This window comes from Dendropsophus ebraccatus, chromosome 1, assembly GCF_027789765.1.
Source record: "Dendropsophus ebraccatus isolate aDenEbr1 chromosome 1, aDenEbr1.pat, whole genome shotgun sequence".
NCBI classification, from domain to species: Eukaryota; Metazoa; Chordata; class Amphibia; order Anura; family Hylidae; genus Dendropsophus; species Dendropsophus ebraccatus.
Genome location: NC_091454.1, coordinates 84,998,828 through 85,017,658, shown reverse-complemented (window position 1 = coordinate 85,017,658; position 18,831 = coordinate 84,998,828). Strand labels below are relative to the sequence as shown.

Sequence of the window (18,831 nt, the reverse complement as noted above, 5' to 3'; positions counted from 1 at the left end):
AGCCAAGTCAATCAAAAGGAAAATGGTATACTCAAAAAATGGTGCAGATCTAAAAATGAGGTCTAAATGTACATAATATAAATACATACATACATACATAAACAAGACAAACTACACAAAAAAAGAAAGAAAAAAAGGAGCATCTGTGGATTCCATCTTGCCACACCTACATATTTCTTTGTTGGTGTTGGCTAGTATTAAATTATGAAAAACTTGAAATTGGCTACTTTCAGAACTAATAGGAAAAATGTGTATTTGGTTTAACAGTAACCCATTTTTTGTCTAATTTTTATTCCTTTTATAAGCTTGGCTAACTAGAAAGCTAAAATAAAACATGCCATAATGGTTCAGTAGAGGCTAGCTTCTTAACTTTTGCCTTTAAATGTGCTGTTTCCATTACTTCATCTGTACAACATATCAGTTTTTCATAAAACTGTCCCACTGAGAACTTTAATTTAAACTGTCTGATGTTCTTTTGGCATTCAGTGTAAAAGCGAGAAATCTGTTCTCCAGAACCCTTGGATTCAAATACCATTTTTAAGCTTAATTTGGAAACCTTTTCCATATTAGAGTCATAAAATGGTCAACTCCCACTCTATTCGCTTTGTGTCCAAGATGCTGATGTGAAGGATTTACTGGGGAGTGGTGAGAAAAGAGGGTTTAGAAAGGGAATAGAACGCTACAGATTTTTATTTTTTTTAACTCTTTTAGGCCAGTTTGCAACAGTAGAATATTATAAAAAGAAACCTCAGAATACAGTAACAATGAATCTATATGGAGTATATGCAAATCATTGCAAAAACAAATTTAAATAGATGGTGTTATAGTGCATTACCTGCACAAGTATTATTTGGATAGTCCTGCTGTATAGACACAGTCTGTCTTATATCTGGCCATGTTTGCAGATGTTGAACAAAAAGAGGCTTTAATTTATAGCAAGCTGTAATGTACTAAAAGGTCAGCCACAGAAATATGCGGAATGTGAAAAACACTGCAGATGATTATAGTAGCATTCCTACAATTAAAGGGACTAATTCCAATGCTGACAATATAGGCATTTTACGATCTGGTTGAATATTTGTTTTACTGAATTGTCAGACGGGCAGGAACTTTTATTGTAAAATGGGGTGTGGACACTAGGGTCAGGGGGTGTAGTTAGGAGGATCAGGAAGTGTGAATCTTGTTTGGGGATGTGATTATTAAGCTCCTATCCACGCCCCCTTTTGCAATAAAGTCTAGCATTCACACCCCATTTTACAATAAAGGACAGGCTCCAGACAGACTAGCCAATTACTATTTAATCCCTATCCAAGGAAAATGCTTTAATCCAAGTCAGGGGAGGTGATAGCAATAAGAATGATAACAGTACATTAAGATATGAGGCAAAATAGTGGCTGCAAGACACAAAGGTTGACAATAAAAACAAATTTACAACATAATTTTAGCAAGTAGAATAAATCTGGATGGGTTAAAAAAAACAAAGATACTAAGAGGGGAACCACCACAGGAAAATGAAGCAAGAATGGAAATTACAGAGGAGCAAATAAATGGGGGACATGGAACCAAGGGGTAGCAGCTATTGCATGTCCTAAATAAGTTGCTTATAAATATGCAAAGGCAGTAGTTATTAATTAAAGGATGGATTAAGAAGCACTTGTTAGGTCACAGCAGCTACCTGAGATACTTTAATAATCATAGAACTACGGAAAACCTAGGTATTCTCTACATTTGAAAGACAGGATGAACTTTATAGTGAAATTTAATATTGTAAAATAAAATATTACCCCCTTCTACCCACTCTTTTTGTTTTGTTAAATCATATTACCGTAGAGCATATCGAGATCGCAGTGATTATGAGCCAAACTAGTCCATATGTTACATCATAAGCTTAGAGTTCAAGGTGGTGGAAATGAAAGGACAAATATGGCTTCCCTTGGCAAGTACAGCTGAACAGCAAGGGTCAGAGAGGCCAGACCTGTGGTGATCTGGTAATTGCATGGCTGGCATCTATTTAACAAGGGGAGAGGGGAGAGAGTGAGACAAGTCCTTTAAATGCCATTTACCAAATGCTTGCAACCAAATAATGGCAGTCTGTTGGGGACTCAAGGGGATGACTGTGTCTAGCAACGAAAACCTTTAGAATAAAGAAGGGGAAATACATTTGTTGGATCTTGAGATTGTCTGATCTTCGATAATTTTCTTAGATAAATGGATCCTGAAATTGTCTTTTCTTCGATAATTTTCTTAGATAAATGAGATAAATTAGATAATAGGTTCTTAGATAAATTAGATAATAGATGATGTATCTGTGGGTTTGCTGATTTGCTTTTGGGTGAACTTTATTCATATCCCATCAAAGAACCATATGGCTATTGAAATATATACATATTTTTTTTTAGGTCTGGAACAAGTGCCCAAAAATATTCCTGCAGACACAACACTACTTGACTTACAGAACAACAAGATAACTGAAATAAAGGATGATGATTTCAAGAATCTGAAAAACCTTCATGTAAGATTTTTTGTAACTTCTGTATTCCCTAATAAGTATACTGATAAATAGAAGCCATGGCAAATTAAAAGTTTGGTCCAGTAAAAATAAATGACTGGACTACACTGTTTTTTTTCTTTTTATAGTGATGCAATCTATGATACAATGAGTTATATGCAATCTTGTGTACTACAGCTGCCACTCAACAAATAAAGTAAATTGACAGCAAAACAAAAAGTAAGAATGTAGCCTATCACTCAAAGACCACATTGAACATCTCAGTATCAGCTGATATGTTTACATTTAGGCTATGTTCAAGTTTTTTTTTATAATGATGACCATTAATAATGAACAACCAAAAGGAAAACTCCAAAAACTTAAAAACACCTAAAACATATACCAAAACTCCACTCCTGGCTCAAATACAGACAAGATACATAGTCAAGCCTAAAGTGCATCAAATAAAATGTAAGTGCAAACGATCGATAAGGCAAGCCAACTAGGTCAACAAAAATTAAACAAATAAAAAGACAACATGGCTAGTGTTCACCAGGAAGAACTTCCTCAGGAAGTTAATGCTTAATGCATATTTCCTATTTCCTGCCATGTGAGAAGATAGCACTGAATAGGAGCTAAGCTTAAAAGCTTAAGAATGAAGAGGCTGCAGAATAGTTTTGAGGTTTTTATTTTTAAAGGATATACAGTATACTCTATATCATAAGGATAATGATAGGCATAGGTTGTGACAGTCCTTTCCCTGGAATGGGTCATGCTGCAGGTGTCCAGCACCAGTCTGCCTCTCTCCAGATCATTTAAATTTTTGGCACAGCTCCCATTAGACTGTTAGCTGATCCTATTGGAAACAGTGGGTTAATGGTGTGTTTGCACAGAAAGATTGATCAGATTTTTGAAGCCAAAGCCAGGAATAAGTTTGAATAGAGGAGAAATCTCAGTGTTTCCTGTTCTCTGTTTATAGTCTGTTCCTGGCTTTGGCTTCAAAAATCTCTCTATGTACAGTAACTGTACCCTTAGGCCGAGTTCACACTATTTATAACACCAGCGTTCTGTGACCCGGCCTGTGTTACTGAAGATCATCCCGGCTGGTTCTGCAGGAATGGTATCATCTTAAATGCTGGTAAATACGGATGCAGGCATACCCGTGTGCGTCCACATCACAATTCACTGCTGCACACAATGGAGCGTGTGGCTGGAGCCGCACGCTCCATTGTGTGAACTGACAGGTTTCCTGCGGCCGCTATTCAATGAAATTGCAACAACGGCCGTGATTTCTGTAAAACGTGCTTGTGTGAACATAGCCTTAGTCTGCATTAATCCAATGTGTACACTTAGAACTACATTTTTTTTCTGACCAGAAATGCTCACTAAATAGTAGTGCATTATTTACTTATAGTTCTTGCTTCATTCTAGCCCCTTTGCATGTAACAATAAATTGTGGCAAAGTTTAGGGGGTAAAATGTAAGAATCCTATAGGTCTCCAGAGTTATGGTAAGTTACAAGTGCAGAGAAAATGCAACAGAAAGCTATGCAATGTCCCTTTCCCATTCTATGGATAAGAAATTAGGTGATACTTTCCTCAGTTGGAGAAAACTGAGGTATAACCTGCTTTTAAAATGTGGGTTTGCTTTACATAGAAATAGTTTTATCACAATAGAGGGAATTGTTTGCCATGCTTTTTTTGGGTGGTAGTGGGTTAGCTTTTTCTAATCCTGACCATACGGGAGAATAGTCTTTTGATGGAACATTTTTAATGTTTTAAAATATGTTAAAATCCACTTTTGGTTACTATTTGTCTTAAGATACATAACTATTAGGGGTCATCTCCAAGAGTTGATTCCAAGCTCAGTAATGTTCACAATACAGGCCAAGAGGATATAACAAGACTGGCTGTGTTAGTGGTCATAACAAGAAACATATGTTGGCCTTTAGACAAAAATTAGACATGAGAGTTTTTTTTGTTTAAGCCAAATGGAGCATGTATTGCAAACAGCCATGTAATACTGTAATGTTAGCATTGCATATACTACAAAGAATATAATCCAAATTTAAAAAAAAATGGAAATCAATAGTACTAGAATCTCAACAATATGGATTTTGTGGGCTCCCAGCAGCAAATCCTTTATCACGACATGTCATGAAAACATTTACTGTATGGGAAATCCAAGTTTAAGTGTGCAAAAGATTCTTAGCATAATTAAAGGGTTATCAGAACATTGTATTTAAGGGTATTTCACGCTGCGAATTTGCTGAGAAATCCGCTGCGAATCCTGGTCCTGTGATCTTAAATAGGGTTACATACCCCGCAGCATAAGTTTTAGGCTATAGGCTATATCCCTGTTATACGCTATAGTGTGTATCCTTGTTTTCCAGGCGCTACTCAAGCTGTCTCCACCTTTCCCACGGAAGGGGAAGGCAGCGGGAGTCAAATGCTGATGGTTTGGGTTGGTACGAACCTCAACATTGGCCCTGTTCGATCATCTCTACAACTGATAAGCTATTGGTGGCCTATCAGTGAAGTTTTACCATGAAAACCTCTTTCCATGATAACTTTTTTTTTTTGTAACCCATCTTTGGGCCCATTCAGTTGGACCTGAACCACTTTTACAGTAGGGATAGGGTAATTTGTCCGAATGTTTGACTGCAGGGTCATAATAGAATTGGCTTGTCTCATACATTGGTAACTTTACATTTATGATATAGTAATATTGTCACATTTTACTTGTAGGCACTAATCCTGGTTAACAATAAAATAAAATTGATCAATCCTGGTGCCTTTGCACCTCTCACAAAGTTGGAACGACTCTACTTATCAAAGAATAACTTGAAGGACCTCCCCACCAATATGCCCAAGTCACTTCAGGAGCTGCGTGTGCATGAAAACATGATAACCAAAGTAAAGAAATCTGTGTTTGATGGACTGAATAATATGATTGTTATCGGTAAGTTATAAGATTGCAACAGAAAAGTGTATGCTTACCTGTCCGGGTGTGTGCTCCCCAGTGTCCACCTCCGGGTCTCTAGTGTTCCCCAACGATCGTAGCCGCTATGATCTCTGAGACGGGAAAGAGCTGTCACTCTTGTCTCGGAAGTGAACTTCATCTGAAGATGTTTGCCCTGATCCTGTAGCTGTTTGACTACACCGCTGTTTCACCCCTGGTACTGTGTTGCTATTCCTGTTGATGACCTGCTGACAGTGTACATTTTGCCTGTTTCTCTGATGCCTTTCACTGGCCCTCTCTGGTTCTTAAGACCAGACACTACCCACCCCAGGACCTGGTGTCCTCTTGCTGCAGAAATGCCGGTTTCGCTACCTTGATTGAGAAAAGGGATGAAGACCTAGAAGACATATGGACTTCACTCCCTGGTGTGGCCCAAAGTCAAATTGGTATAGTACCACAGCAGGTCCACATTGGCTGCTTGTTATACAAGGACAGTCTACTTTTGTAGAGTGCATGTTTTCTAAATCATATGTTCCAACATTAGCTTTAAAAAAAAAGTTTTTAAAGCCAAAGTCAGTAACAGATCAATAATAGAGTTCTTTAAATGAAAGATAATGAAATATATTTTCATTATAAAAGAAAATATTTTCTTGGCTTTGGCTTAAAAAAACTATAAATAAAAATTGAACACTGAAGTACATACAATCAATACAGCTCAAGTAAAGACCACTTTTCTTTGCAAGTAATCAACATCTTTTAAAATGGGAATGTGACCAACCTTTAATGGGTCTCCTGTTTCTAAGGGCCCCATAGCAGATGCATTGGCTGTCCCAAGAATACAACTGTTGTATACCACAGCAAATATTGTAGAATATGTAGGCAACATCATCATATTAGTGTAGGCACATCTTAATATTATTGCATTTACACCTTATTGTAGATATGTTCCCAGTAGGAAAAATCAGCCATATGACGATAACCAACAAATCATGGCTTTTCCCTCTACTTTAAAGTAAACTAGTTTTGATCTTTTAAAATCAGATTATAACCACATGGCACAAATTTACACCTGCTTCCGAAATCTAAACCTACTATGTGTACTGTATTTAAGATTTACAAAATTGTATAAACCTACAAAATAAAAAAATAAATAAAAAAAGACAGGTTGTAGGTAAATGTATTTTATTGTTACACTGCGTTGTTATTTTTTGTACTGCCTTCTGAGATTTGTGCACTGTCTATTTTGCAGAACTAGGCACAAATCCCATAGAAAGCTCTGGGATTGAAAAGGGAGCTTTCCAGGGAATGAAGAAACTGTCCTACCTCCGAATTGCAGACACCAATATTACAAGTGTTCCTAAAGGTAAGAAATATATATTTATGTATAGTGTACAAGAGTTGTATAGAATAAGAAAAACATGGCTGTTTTATTCAGGGTCGTCTCTGCCATGAGACGAAATGGTGGCAGATTTGTGGAGCGGGAGATGTTATGGAGTGCCCATAATATGTCTGCTATAAACCACTGATCCAGATGATAGCTGGACACAGGCGTAAAATGCAACGAAGTCAGGACTGTAAACTCTCTGCAGGTATTGTTATATACTCCAGACCTCACTACCCCTTTATATGGAAAACAAGGTGTAATAGTAGTAATAGTAGTATGACTATGAATAAGGTCACCATGTCCTTGCATTGACTCCCGTATACTCTTTCACCAGTTACACACTATTGGAACTGGAAACTTTAAAACTTTTCCTGTCTTGTCCTTACTACAGATGGAAGGTAGTGCTTGAACAGGGAAATGGGGGGGGGGGGATTTCTGTGTGTAATGGTGTAATGCTGTATGTAGGAGATGCAGGCTTGTTAGTCTAATGTTAAATAATTGCTTTAAAATGCCGCACTTAGCATAAGTCGTTCATGACTTCATAATTGTCATTTAGCTATCTTACCATGGCTATGTGTAAGAAAAAATACCACATACTGGATAATATCACAAACATATGAATATTTTTTATGTAGGGATGTTTGTTTTTCCTCTTTTCCTCTACAGAGACATATAAGGGCTTTTTTTTGGTATTTGATTTACATTTTTAAATTTATTTTTAATAACACTTGCCAAGAAATATTTTGTGGGCTAATTTGAAAAAACATAATGTAGTTTTGCAAATTGGTGGTGGGGTGGTGGGGTGGGAGGTCATTTTAACTATGTTCACTATGTGGAAAGACATGTTAACCTCTTAGGCCTATATGGCAGCAAAGCCTAATTTATTATTGATGTCCAATATAGTCCCAATCTTTACGGTCACTAAATAGTTATTAGGAAGTCTTCTTTCAGTCTTCAGGAAACCATCAGTTTTCCCTGATCATAAAAGCTGAAGAGGAAAAAAAACACATACTCACTTGGAATGGACACACTTCAGGAAAAATAATGAAGGGTGCCCCTGCCCAATAGGAGCCATAGGTCCGGACATTTATTGGACGTGTGCATAAGGCCTGACAGTAGACACAGAGGCCTAGAGAAGGCTTCTGGATGCCCTGTTAGCCGATTGGCCTGCATCACATGGGAGTCAATTGGGCTTTTGGATGAATCACCAATGACAATCAGTATAACTGCCTACATGCCACTGTCTGCATTACCAGAGATATCTACATGGTTAAATTGTGTTAATGCTTTTATTTGTATAGCGCACACAGATTCCGCAGCACTTCACGTAGTTTTGCCAATTATTGCTCCCTGTCCCCATTAGGGCTCACAATTTAAATTCACCTTTCTGTATGTTTTTGGGTGTGGGAGGAAACTGGAGTACCCGGAGGAAACCCACGCAAACACGGAGAGAACATACAAACTCTTTGCAGATGTTGCCCTTGGTGGGATTTTAACCAGCGTGCTGCCCCTATGTTCCAAGTACAGTGCCACATGTATTGCACTACATTCCTCCTGTACTACATGTACCTGTATTGCAATACTACATGTAGTGTACTGTTACCTAGTGCCAGGGCAAGCTATTCCATTTTAGTTTTATTTTTACTGTCCATCATGTGTCCTGTACAAAAACCTGTAGCCTTCACATCTTATTCTTATTTATCTATTAATACTTGCTTGCATTGGATTGAAAAGGGCAGGGTAACCAGTTTGAGATGAAGGGGCTCAAAAGAACTATCAATGAGAAAGAGAAGGAGAAAGAGAAGGAAGCAATATTGCAATATTGATTTGGAGGTCTGAAGCAATATTGCAATATTGATTTGGGGCAAGGTGGAAACTAGAGAACAAACTAAACCTTCTGAACCGAAATGTATTACTAACTTGATTACTAAATTGATTTGGTAACAAACCATAATTTCCAAAGTTAATTACAAAGTTCATCCAAAATGGCGGGTGCACATAGTACAGTATATTACAGCAAAAGCACAGGTGCAAGGGGTTATCCATAATCCCTTGACACCGGACAATGGGCTGCAAGGTACAACCCCCCCTCTCCCATGTCGTCATACTTTTTCCTGCACTAACTATATATGTACAGTGAACTAAACATTTACAGTGTAACACTCTTTTTTTCTAGAAATCATTGTAATCAATATTTTTTTTCCAGAAGTCAATGTAATTAATCAATAAAATGTAATAGGTTTTATTATATCAAAAAAGCCTTTTTCTGTACCAAAGTAGTGAGAGGGGGGGGCTACAAAACAGATTTCTATTTGTGCATTATGAGGAAAAGCCGTCCTCATTATAGAGAAATAAAGTGGAGACTGGTTTTGTTGAGTCCCATTATAACCTATAGAGGGGGGAGAGGTTGAGGGGGATGAGTCAGCAGAGAGAGCAGACAAGCAGCTGTACAGTTTGGAGATTGTCTGGGAGAGAGAAAATGTCTCTTTTGAATACAATGCATATACCTCATATGCAACATAATAGCAGCATAGGTGAATATTCACAATAGGCACAGATATCACAATACAAAGTCAGAAAGGTTGGCACTACAAAATCGTATGGCAAGCAGGCTCCAGAAAAATACTTGCAGTAAACCAATCTAATGTAGAAACAGAATACAAGCCGCAGTCACCATCCACCATTTTCAAATCTTTATTCCATGGTTAAAAGCAGTAGACACAGTGAGGACAAAACAATGGGCAGACGCCAGGCAGGTATTGTTACAGCCTGTTTCACACTATTGCGCTTCTATGAACCACTGTAGTCCATAGAAGCGCGATAGCATGAAACAGGCTGTTACCATACCTGCCTGGTGTCTGCCCATTGTTTTGTCCTCACTGTCTTTACTGCTTTTAACCATGGAATAAAGATTTGAAAACGTTGGATGGCGAGTGCGGCTTGTATTCTGTTTCTACATTAGATTTGTTTGCAGATATCACAATAATTATAAACATAAGTTATAAAGTGGGATGTCTTCTGCCCAAAGGGAAACACTCAAAGTCCTTGATAAGGCACTTGTAAACAGCACTTGAAATCAGCATTTATAATGGTACAGAGCCTTTAACTTGACACAGTGTTCATATTAAAGTTTTCCTTTATACGCCTATATATATATAAAAAAAAAAAACTAGTCTGGTGATTGCTGTAATGGTGATGAGATAGCATTAGAGTTCTACCACTGTATAGTGTCCTTGAATAAGCACATAGCAAGTAGTTTCCATTAGAGTCTCCACATAAGATAGCCACCAAATATCATCCTTTATAAATGACGGCACTAACAATGACTGTAATTGCTTGTTTTTAAAACACTAAACCCCACAACCCCCCCCCCCCCCCCCCCCCCGCACACACACACACACACACACACACACACATAATCCACTTCGCATCCTTCCTTGTCACTTTCAACGAGATTACTTACTGGCATTGTCATCCCGCTGCAACTATGTTATAGTCAGTCCACACTCTGGCTTGCTTCGGTGGTTTCCAGCATGTGGACTTCCCGCTCAGCCAATCAGTGGAGTCTGACAGTGAAAGATCGGCAGCGGATTTAATGAAATCGTGAAATCTGCTGCGGATTCGTTACAAGTGAACCTACCCTTTGGCCATTTTTACACAACAATTTTACACAGCAATTTGCAACAACGGCCGTGATTTATACAAAACATACGTTGTATGTGCATGAATGGAATCCCGGCCTGAGCGTACACACATAGTATATGCTCCGGCCAGGATTATAACCGAACGCACGAAAAACAGACATGTCAGTTTTCTGTGTCCGCTATTCATTAAATAGCGGCCGCACAGAACATGTCAGTTCACACAATGGAGCATGTGGCTAGGTGCAAAAGTGAACTGGGATGCGGGTGCACACTGATGGGCCTGCATCCCAATTAATCAGAAATTAAGTACTGCAGTAACGGCCAGGATGATTTTCAGTAACACCGGCCATTCTGTGACCCGGCCGGGTCACAGAACGGCCGGTGTTTCACAATGTGTGAACATGGCCTGTGAATAGCACGACTGTCATAGTTACAGTGGAGTGGGAGTGGGCCCAAGTTTTGTGAACAGCCCAGAGCCTTTGGTACATTTAATCCGCCACTGAATAAAGAATATTTCCTTACTACCACAATTGGGATTGCTGATTTATTTGTTTTGTGTATACATAAAGGACACCTTTATAAACATAGCTAGAAACAATACAGACAGTGCTTTTTAGGCTAAGCTCTGTAGTTTACGTAAGTAATTCATAATTTTTTTTTTCCATTCAACAAACTTAGCCATCTGTACAGCATTTTGATTGTTGTTAAAGGGAACGTGTCACCAGAAAATGTTTTATGTTAAACATATTTTTAAAGAATTCTTGGTGATTTTCTTTCTAATTTTCCATTCTTTATTTTCTATAATAATTCTTACATGTTGGAGTTTTGATTTCGGCCACTAATCTTAAAATGTCACTGTCGTACAGGCGATTTTAAGAAACTTTGTAATTGGGTTTATTAGCCGAAAAATGAATTTTTATCATGAAAAAGCAGTTTGAAGCTCTCCCCCCTGTCTTCATGGTTTCCCTATGGAGAGAGAAAAACAAGGCACCAAAACAGGACAACAAAGAGTTAATTTACAGCAACATCACAGTCTCTTTCCTCTGCAGTCACCACTGACCTCTCTGACCTCTGAATAGCACTCTAAATAGCTCCCCCGCTGTGCTAACCTTTGTTCTCCCGCTAATCTCGCTCTTTCCTCCTCCCCCCTCTCCATAGCTCAGACAGGATCCGACTGATAAAAAAACAGTCGAGATTTCCTAATTCTGAGCAGTGGATGACAGAAAGGAGAGGAGGAAGGACCTGGGAAAAGGCTTTCTAAATGCTGATAATGGCATATTTGTCTAATAAACCCAATTACAAAGTTTCTTAAAATCGCCTGGACTATTGATTTCTGGAGAAAAAAAAAATTAACGACAATGACTCTTTAACCCCTAGATGACCCAGGGCGTATAGTTACGCCATGGAAGTCTGTCCCCAGACGACCTAGGGCGTAACTGTACGCCCTGGGTGTTTCTCCCGCTATGAAGCGTGCTCCGGAGCGGAGCGCGCTTCATAGCAGGTGGAAGCCGGCTGCAATCAGCAGCCGGGACCCCACCGGTAATGACACGCTGCAGCGATCGCGCTGCCGCGTGTCATTAACTCCTTAAACGCCGCGACAGGGAGTCCCCTGTCCCCTGTCACTTACCTATCGGGACCCCCGCAGTGTGACTGCGGGGGTCCCGATTGGTAAAACGGGCTGCCGGAGGTCTCTTACCTGCCTCCGTGCGGTCCGATCGGCGATCTGCTACACTGAGCCTGCACAGGCAGGCTCAATGAGCAGAGCGCCGATAACACTGATCAATGCTATGCCTATGGCATAGCATTCATCAGTGTAGAAATCAAACTAATCTATGTAAAAGTCCCCCAAAGGGACTTCAAATGTGTAAAAAAAAAAAAAGTTAAAAACACTAACACACTACCCCAAAACCCCTCCCCCAATAAAAGTTGAAATCACCCCCCTTTCCCATTATATAAATAAAACATATAAAAATAAATAAATAGATAAACATATAATATACCGTAGCGTGCGTAATTGTCCGATCTATTAAAATATAACAAGCGTCATTGCGAACGGTAAACGGCGTACACGACAAGAGGGAAAAAAGTGCGCGGATTAACGATTTTATGGTACATTATATATAAAAAAAAATTAATAAAAAGTGATCAAAACGTCCGATCTTCACAAATATGGTATTAATAAAAACTAGAGATCATGGCGGAAAAAATGACACCCCATACAGCCCCGTAGGTGAAAAAATAAAACCGTTATAAGCGTCACAATAGTCCCATTTAATTTATAATTAATTGCCAAAAAAAAGGATTTCATTTAAAAAAAATATATAACATTATATATCTGCGTAAACCTGCATATGGTTGTGTTCGGGCTGACCTATAGAGTAATAGTATCATGTCGCTGTTACCATATAGTGCATTACGTAGACACAGGAACCCCCCAAACGTTACCATATTGCATTCTTTTTTGCGATTTCACCAATTTATATCTTCATAAATAATATATTTGGAATTCCATCATACATGTTATGGTAAAATGAAAGAAACCATTACAAAGTACAACTATTACTGTAACAAATAAGCCCTTACATGGCTTGTAGATAAAAAACTGAAAGTGCTAGAGCTCTTAGAAGGGGAGGAGGGAAAAACGGAAACACTAAGATCAAAATTTGCGCGGTCCACTGGGTCATTTTGGGCCTGGTCCTCAAAGGGTTAAGACTGAGACTTCATGTTCTGTCTACGATGATAAATAGATGGCTTCTAGATGGTGATCTGTACAGCATTACATCTAAAGTTGACATCAGTTTCTAAAGACAATAGCATAGCTGCTTTCACCTCCCAGTGGAATGAATTTTGCACTGGTCACAGAAGTTACTGAACATAAGTGCGTCCTGTAGAAATAATATGGTCTATTTAAAGTGTACCTGTCGTTAAAACGTTAAAAACTTAAATCAACAGTAGATGTGGTATAAAGCAAGTTTGCCATTTACATTCATTTTTTTTTCTTGTGTTCTGATTTTTTTTCCCAAAGAGTCTAAGCACAGGAAGTCCTGTGTTTCCCAGGTCACCATGAGTCTCCGTACTGGTCAGACTTCATGTGTTTAGTGTCTTTTTTTCAACCAGCACAAGACTAAAAAGCTGCCTTCAGAAGACTGGACAAGGATTTCTGGTAAGTATAACTTAACTTTGCTTTACAGCCATACTTTTTCATTTAACAACAGCCGTTGTTGCAGATTGCAACACTGGCTGTTATTAACTGAAAAAATACATTGCATAGATTTCAATAAAATCCTGGCTGGAGTGTTTACACTCTGTATACACTCATACCGGGATTTCTTTCGGACGCACAAAAACCTGACATTTCAGTTTTGTGCAGCCGTTATTCATTGAATAGCGGCCGCACAAGACTGACAGAGCAGACAATGTAAAGTGCGGTTCTGGCCGCACTTTACAGTGTCGACTATGGTGAATTGAAACATGGGCATACATGAATGCTCCCGTATTCCAAATCAAAACAAGTGAAGTTCATCCGGGATGAACTTCGCTGACATCGAGTGTGAACCTGGCCTAAGTATGCACTGTGGGAGAATAACTCTATAGAACAGGGCAGGCAGCAGGAACGGCAGCCAGAAACAGTAACACAAACTTGTTTAAAACAGGGATGCCCTGTTTGTTTATTAAAGCCAAAAAGCTCCAACTTAACACAGCAAATCCTGGATATACAGGTGACTCGCTCTGCTACCAGTCACCCAACATAAAACAACACAAGTTGATACAATACCAGTGTGATTCAAAGTCCTAGCAGAGGCTTTAGCAGACATCACACTCTCCGCCCCAGGAGAGATATCCATGCATAGCCATACCATGCACACTCTTATGAGGCCAGTGATGAGCTGCCTCCAACACCTGTGCGGTTATGGGCCACACATGACAACCCTCACTGGCCAAGAATGGAATGACAGACCCCACTACCAACCTGCTTGTCAGTCCATGTATGGCCACTACCAAAATTCCCATAGCAAGTAGTTTGCTATGGGTGTTCAGCTTTCCTAGATTCCTCCATATCTCCTCCAGCTTTCCCTGGATGAGGTATGAACTTTGTGGATCCTAGTGCAAACATATGACAGGTATCTCGGGGAGATATAGCGATTCCCGACCCCCCTCCCTGTCACTGTCTCACAGCTTGTATACAAAGAATATGTTTTCTTTAAGTATGCACGTATATAAAGAGTCCAAATCAGGAGGTCCCTAACAAAGCAACAATAAAATATACTGTACATTATGACATAGAGGATAACTGATCAGTCCAGTTGTTGGACAAAGGACTAAGGAAAAAACGTTGTTTGAGGAAAATACATTGTTGAGTATATTGTAAATACAGCATCACCTACTAAGTATTTCTAGTATAACATCCTGAACTTTGCCATGCCATTCTGGTTCTCTGTAGAAGAGTTTGGTCCTCAGTATGTATGAAAAACACAAGGCACACAATCCAGTATTGCAGTTATGGTTAGTAGGCTTATCTAACAATTCAGGCAATGTGATCAAAGTACCTCTATATTCTGTTTGATATTTACTAAGCCTTTACCAAGCTAGATTGTTAAAATAATATTAACAAAATCCTGCTAACTATACGTTTCAATATATTTATTGAAGGGTTTTTTGTATTTTATCAACACAGACAAGTAACAGATAACATGCCCCTTTATGGGGAAGAGGTATCAGTTAAGCAGATAGGGAATGCAGAACATTATCAATTGTAACATGCAGTAGAAATGCAAATAGTGATGCAAATAAATGACAATCCTGCTAACTATAGCTGTAATATTGAATCATGTTTATTCATGCACACTACGACCTACTAGGTAGGAGATTAAAAAACTGAGCTTAGAGCATTCGTTTAGAAAAGCTTTCCCCCCTTTTTGCAAGATTTTGATTATTTATTATGCAAAATAAAATAAAATAGGCTGCATTTACATGTTCTGTGAAGTTGTCCGTGATCACGGATCTGTGATCATGGACAATTTTTAGCCCATTGCTTTCTATTGGGCTATTCACATGTCTTGTTTTTTTCATGGATCTGTAATCCATTCCGTGAAAAAATAGGACATGTCATAACTCTTTGTTTTTCGTGGATTGCACAGATCTGATATCCGTGTACGTTTGTGCAATCCGTGAAAAACATCGATGTGATGTAATGTAATCACAGAGGTAGATAGCGGACTTCATCCATGGATCTTGAAAATCACTGAATGTGTGCATGCAGCCTGAGTGCCAAAGTTTGCCTATATTTTATTCAATATCCAGATTGACATTGTTGAGATAAGTAGAGATGAGTGAGCACTAAAATACTCAAGTACTCATTAGAGATGAGCGAACCGGGTTCGGGTTCGAGTCCATCCGAACCCGAACGTTCCGTATTTGATTAGCTGGGGCTGCTGAACTTAGATAAAGCTCTAAGGTTGTCTGGAAAACATGGATACAGCCAATGACTATATCCATGATTTCCACATAGCCTTAGGGCTTTATCCAAGTTCAGCAACCACCGCTAATCAAATGCCGAAAGTTCGGGTTCGGATCGACTCGAGCATGCTCAAGGTTTGCTCATCTCTAGTACTCATTATCTGTGACAAACATTTTTTAATACTCGAATACTCAAACTCGAATACTCAGGGGCGTAGCTAGGGGTTCAGCCTGGGGGAAACTCAGCAGATGACAAAGCTTTTCGAATAACAAAGGGTATATTCTGCTATATTACTCATAGTGAACAGGGACTGAGAGCGGTGGAAAATATTGGTTATAAATAACCATGTAAAAATTAAAGGGGTTATTCAGAATTATGAAAACATAGCTGTCTTTTTCCAGAAACAGCACCACTCTCTTCCAAAGTTTGAGTGTGGTAGTGCAGCTCAGTTCCACTAAAAGAGAATGGAACCAAGTTGTAATACCACACACAACATAGAGGAAGCTGTGGCGCTGTTTCTGTTTTCTAAGTAGCCACCCATCCATTCTTCTATCTCTTTATTTTATATCTATCTTGTCTAATATCTATTGAGCAGCATGAGGACTACACCATAGCTGATGGTCAATGACCAAATTAGCAACACCCAAAGGGTATACCCGCAGTGCCAGTAGAGTAAATGTATAGAACAAATGCTGGGTAATAAAAAATAGCCCCATGCAGTTTAAGGCATTCATCCTAAATTATTATGGAAAAAAAAATATTACGCAAATTTTAGGATGTGTAAAAGATAATTATATATATATATATATATATATATATATATATATATATATACACACACACACACTACCGTTTAAAAGTTTGGGGTCACCCAAACAATTTTGTACAAAATAGAGTCAAGACATTGACAAGGTTAGAAATAATAATTTGTATTTAAAATAACATTGTTTTTACATCAAACTTTGCTTTCGTCAAAGAATCCTCCTTTTGCCGCAATTACAGCTATTAATCTGTTGAGGTAAGCTGGAGAAATTGCACCCCACGCTTCTAGAAGCAGCTCCCACAAGTTGGATTGGTTGGATGGGCACTTCTGGCGTACCATACGGTCAAGCTGCTCCCACAACAGCTCAATGGGGTTCAGATCTGGTGACTGCACTGGCCACTCCATTACCGATAGAATATCAGCTGCCTGCTTCTTCTGTAAATAGTTCTTGCACAATTTGGAGGTGTGTTTAGGGTCATTGTCCTGTTGTAGGATGAAATTGGCTCCAATCAAGCGCTGTCCACTGGGTATGGCATGGCATTGCAAAATTGAGTGATAGCCTTCCTTATTCAGAATCCCTTTTACCCTGTACAAATCTCCCACCTTACCAGCACCAAAGCAATCCCAGACCATCACATTACCTCCACCATGCTTAACAGATGGCGTCAGGCATTCTTCCAGCATCTTTTCATTTGTTCTGCGTCTCACAAACGTTCTTCTTTGTGATCCAAACACCTCAAACTTGGATTCATCCGTCCACAACACTTTTTTCCAGTCTTCCTCTGTCCAATGTCTGTGTTCTTTTGCCCATCTTAATCTTTTTCTTTTATTGGCCAGTCTCAGATATGGTTTTTTTCTTTGCCACTCTGCCCTGAAGCCCAAATCCCGCAGCCGCCTCTTTACTGTAGATAATGACACTGGTGTTTTGCGGGTACTATTTAATGAAGATGGCAGTTGGGGACCTGTGAGGCGTCTGTTTCTCAAACTAGAGACTCTAATGTGCTTATCTTCTTGCTTAGTTGTGCAACGCGGCCTCCCACTTCTTTTTTTTCTTTGGTTAGAGCCTGTTTGTGCTGTCCTCTGAAGGGAGTAGTACACACCGTTGTAGGAAATCTTCAATTTCTTAGCAATTTCTCGCATGGAATAGCTTTAATTTCTAAGAACAAGAATAGACTGTCGAGTTTCAGATGAAAGTTCTCTTTTTCTGGCCATTTTGAGCGTTTAATTGACCCCACAAATGTGATGCTCCAGAAACACAATCTGCTCAAAGGAAGGTCAGTTTTGTAGCTTTTGCAACGAGCTAGACTGTTTTCAGATGTGTGAACATGATTGCACAAGGGATTTCTAATCATCAATTAGCCTTCTGAGCCAATGAGCAAACACATTGTACCATTAGAACACTGGAGTGATAGTTGCTGGAAATGGGCCTCTATACACCTATGTAGATATTGCACCAAGAACCAGACATTTGCAGCTAGAATAGTCATTTATCACATTACCAATGTATAGAGTGTATTTGTTTAACCCCTTAACGACAAAGGGCGTATAGGTACGCCCTATTGCCGTTAAGGGCGTTCAGAGCGGGGCCTCGCGGCGCCGCCGCTCTGAACCGCGGCGGTCCCGGGTGCCGCGTGTAGCCCGGGACCGTAGGTATTAGCGGGCATGGTCCGATCACCGTGACCGCTAATACAGTAATCAGATGCAGCTGTCAAACTTGACAGCTGCATCCGATTACTGGATCCAGCATCTCCCTGGTGTCTAGTGGCGGAGATCGCTCCTCCGGGATGTTATCCCGGAGAAGCGATCTCTGTTTCTAAAGCCGGCCCGGGACCGCTCCAAGATGGCGCCGTCCCCGGCTCGGCACTCGTTTGTTTCCGGCTGCAGCAGCCGAAAGCAAACGAGTGCCGATCTCATGGATCTCTGCAGCATATCTATGCTGCAGAGATCTCAATGAGAGATCAAAGTGTATATACTAGAAGTTCCCCAGGGGGGCTTCTAGTATATGTGTAAAAAAAATAAGAAATGTGTTGTTGTGAATAAAAAGCCCCCTCCCCTAATAAAAGTCTGAATCACCCCCCTTTTCCCAGGTTGTAAATAAAAGTAAATAAATAAATAAATAAACAAACAAACATGT

At 39.4% G+C, this 18,831-nt stretch overlaps 1 protein-coding gene across 1 annotated transcript in view; it reads left to right on the top strand.

Annotated features, from left to right (window-relative positions):
* The window catches only part of DCN (decorin), a 56,630-nt gene that overhangs the window by 8,105 nt on the left and 29,694 nt on the right, over nucleotides 1–18,831 (top strand). Inside the window, exons 3-5 of the mRNA XM_069974215.1 lie at nucleotides 2,400–2,512; nucleotides 5,235–5,448; nucleotides 6,698–6,811. Coding sequence (XP_069830316.1) covers nucleotides 2,400–2,512; nucleotides 5,235–5,448; nucleotides 6,698–6,811 — 441 coding nt within the window. The remainder of the gene's footprint in view (nucleotides 1–2,399; nucleotides 2,513–5,234; nucleotides 5,449–6,697; nucleotides 6,812–18,831) is intronic.